The following is a 2,391-nucleotide window of genomic DNA, read 5'->3' on the forward strand; positions in this document are numbered from 1 at the left end:
CTGCTTTGAGCTCTAAAGAGTTTGGTTAAAAGGAGACTTTTTTTTAAATTACATTACACACTGCTTTGGGCCTAAAAATCAATCATTTAAGTCGTTTTGATTTATTGACTGGTTGTCTTCCCAGAGCAGTATATTAAATGTCTTCTAAAAAAAATATCCACTACATTTTGACTGAATGGTATGGGAAAAAATATTTTATTATTTATAGTGATATATATATATGTGTGTGTTTGTGTTGGGTTATTGTGTTTTCTGATTGAGATGTTAATCATTTATGGTGAAGACTATCATGTACACCACATTACAGGAAACCCAAGGGAAACATATTTTATCACTTCAAATTATTAATGATGATATATTTCTTAAAGTATAATTATAATGGCTTTCTTTTTTTAATATAAAGAAAAATGGGTGTTGTCAATTAATTAATGTAGTTCTACTAGTTGCACATTTATCTTAAATCGCATAATATAATATCAAATATGAACATTGATTAATAAAAAAAAAGTTTATATTAGAAGCGTGAGGCTATTATGTGTTCGTTCGTGACAACTTTCAAAGCCCAAATGGCACCGAATTGTACGAATGACCCAATATAAAACTGAAACGGCTCTGAGTAGGTTGACCAATCAGAAGCTAACACCAGTGACGTAAGAAGGACAGCCAATCATTGATTGGCTCACGGTATCCATGGCAGAGCAGTCACGGATGTCACATCCAGGATAACAATGGAGGAACGAACAGCGCTGTGCAGTGGCCAAATACAATAAAATATCGTTCAAAATTAGCAACAATAAGTGTTTTCCCTATTACAGAAGCAGATTTTGATTCGTCGACCATAAAACCGTTTTAAATATAACGAATAACCAACAAACCGTGCTTTATGAAAGATAATCGCTAGCTCCCAGCTAACGGTAACGTCTTATTGAGACTTTAGCATTTTGTAGAGATATGAACATATATATATATATATTATTTTTTTTTGTCTGAGATAAAGATTAAATAGTTTATTCTCGCTAGCTGACAAAGTTGAAACATGTTCACGGATGAAACTCTTGACTTAATTGGTGTCGAATCGACATGGAGAAAGTCGCATCAGCAAACACAAGAATCAGTAAGTGAAAAACCTTCTTACCTTCTCTAACCAGAATATTCATGCTCTTGTAAATATCAGTCCTCTTGTGTGATGATATATCGTGTCTTTTATTCCCGCACAGAGAAGCTGTCAAACTCTTCCAGTTCACACAGCAGAGGCTGAAACACAAGCTAAAGAAGTGTTAGACGACAGCACCCAGACACAAGAGCAGATCAGTCACACACTCTCCCTAGATCGAGACATAGCTGACTTTCCTGGTTTGCTGGACTTCTTGCATAAAGTTGAAGACATAGTTATCAAAGAACTGGTGAAAAACTCCAAGAGTCATGCTTTTGATGGGTTTCAAGTGAACTGGGAGGATCAGAATGAGTCGGTGAGAGCCTTGAATGCAACAATATATTAATCATTGCTTTCATATTTTTTCAAATGATCTTAGAACTGGGGATTTTTTTTGCACAGGTGTCCTGCATGTACCGTCTTCAGCATGTTGATGCCCAGGAAAGGGGTCTGCAAGTCACCAGCGTGTCCTGGAACTGCACCGGCTCGGTCATAGGCTGTGGATTCGGCCGGTAATAGCCATTTCCCCGTACAGGCACATAAAACCACCTGCTGTCGTGATCAAAGCAGTTTAATGTTGTATTTTTGGGGTTAGTGTGGATGATGGTGATTGGAGCAATGAGAAGGCGTATGTGTGCACGTGGAACCTGGACCGGCAGAACCTGAACCCAAAGCGGCCGGATGTGATCATAGACGTGGCCAGTCCAGTCATGTGTCTGTGCTTCCATCCTGTGAGACCGTCTGTGCTTGCTGGTATGGACATACATTTACAAAATCAAATGCTTTGACATTTTTTAAAGAATGACTCACACACTCAGCTAGGTTCATATTTCACCTCAAAATGGAGAGAGAGAAAAACGAACATAAAATGTGAAATATTTGCATAAAGAAACTGAAGCTTAAAATGTTGCATAAAAATAATAATTTTGTGCAATTATTCATCATGTTGTGTTAGTTAAATAGTACAGAAATCCTGTTTGGATGCAATGTTTTTACTTTTTAAATGAGCAATATTAGAGGTAGTAAAACTATAGATTGATTTCTTTTCTGACAGAAATGAATTAATTACTTTTATTTAGCAATTATGCATTAAATTGGTCAAAAGTGACAGTGAATTCATTTATAATGTTACAAAAGACTTCTATTTCAAATTAATGCAGTTCATTTAAACTTTTGAATTGGGCATAAGGCACTTCTTTAAAATTTTTTATATATATATATATATATATATATATATA

At 35.5% G+C, this 2,391-nt stretch overlaps 1 protein-coding gene across 1 annotated transcript in view; it reads left to right on the forward strand.

The window, feature by feature from the left end:
* Positions 1-939: 939 nt before the first annotated feature.
* LOC107584613 (WD repeat-containing protein 34-like) overlaps positions 940-2,391 on the forward strand; it is a 4,744-nt gene continuing 3,292 nt past the window's right edge. The window contains exons 1-4 of the mRNA XM_016271325.1: positions 940-1,114; positions 1,218-1,469; positions 1,556-1,665; positions 1,749-1,902. Of these exons, the coding sequence (XP_016126811.1) occupies positions 1,037-1,114; positions 1,218-1,469; positions 1,556-1,665; positions 1,749-1,902 (594 nt within the window). The 5' untranslated portion in view covers positions 940-1,036. The remainder of the gene's footprint in view (positions 1,115-1,217; positions 1,470-1,555; positions 1,666-1,748; positions 1,903-2,391) is intronic.

The sequence above is a fragment of the Sinocyclocheilus grahami genome, unplaced genomic scaffold, assembly GCF_001515645.1.
Source record: "Sinocyclocheilus grahami isolate Dianchi unplaced genomic scaffold, SAMN03320097.WGS_v1.1 scaffold61.1, whole genome shotgun sequence".
NCBI lineage: Eukaryota > Metazoa > Chordata > Actinopteri > Cypriniformes > Cyprinidae > Sinocyclocheilus > Sinocyclocheilus grahami.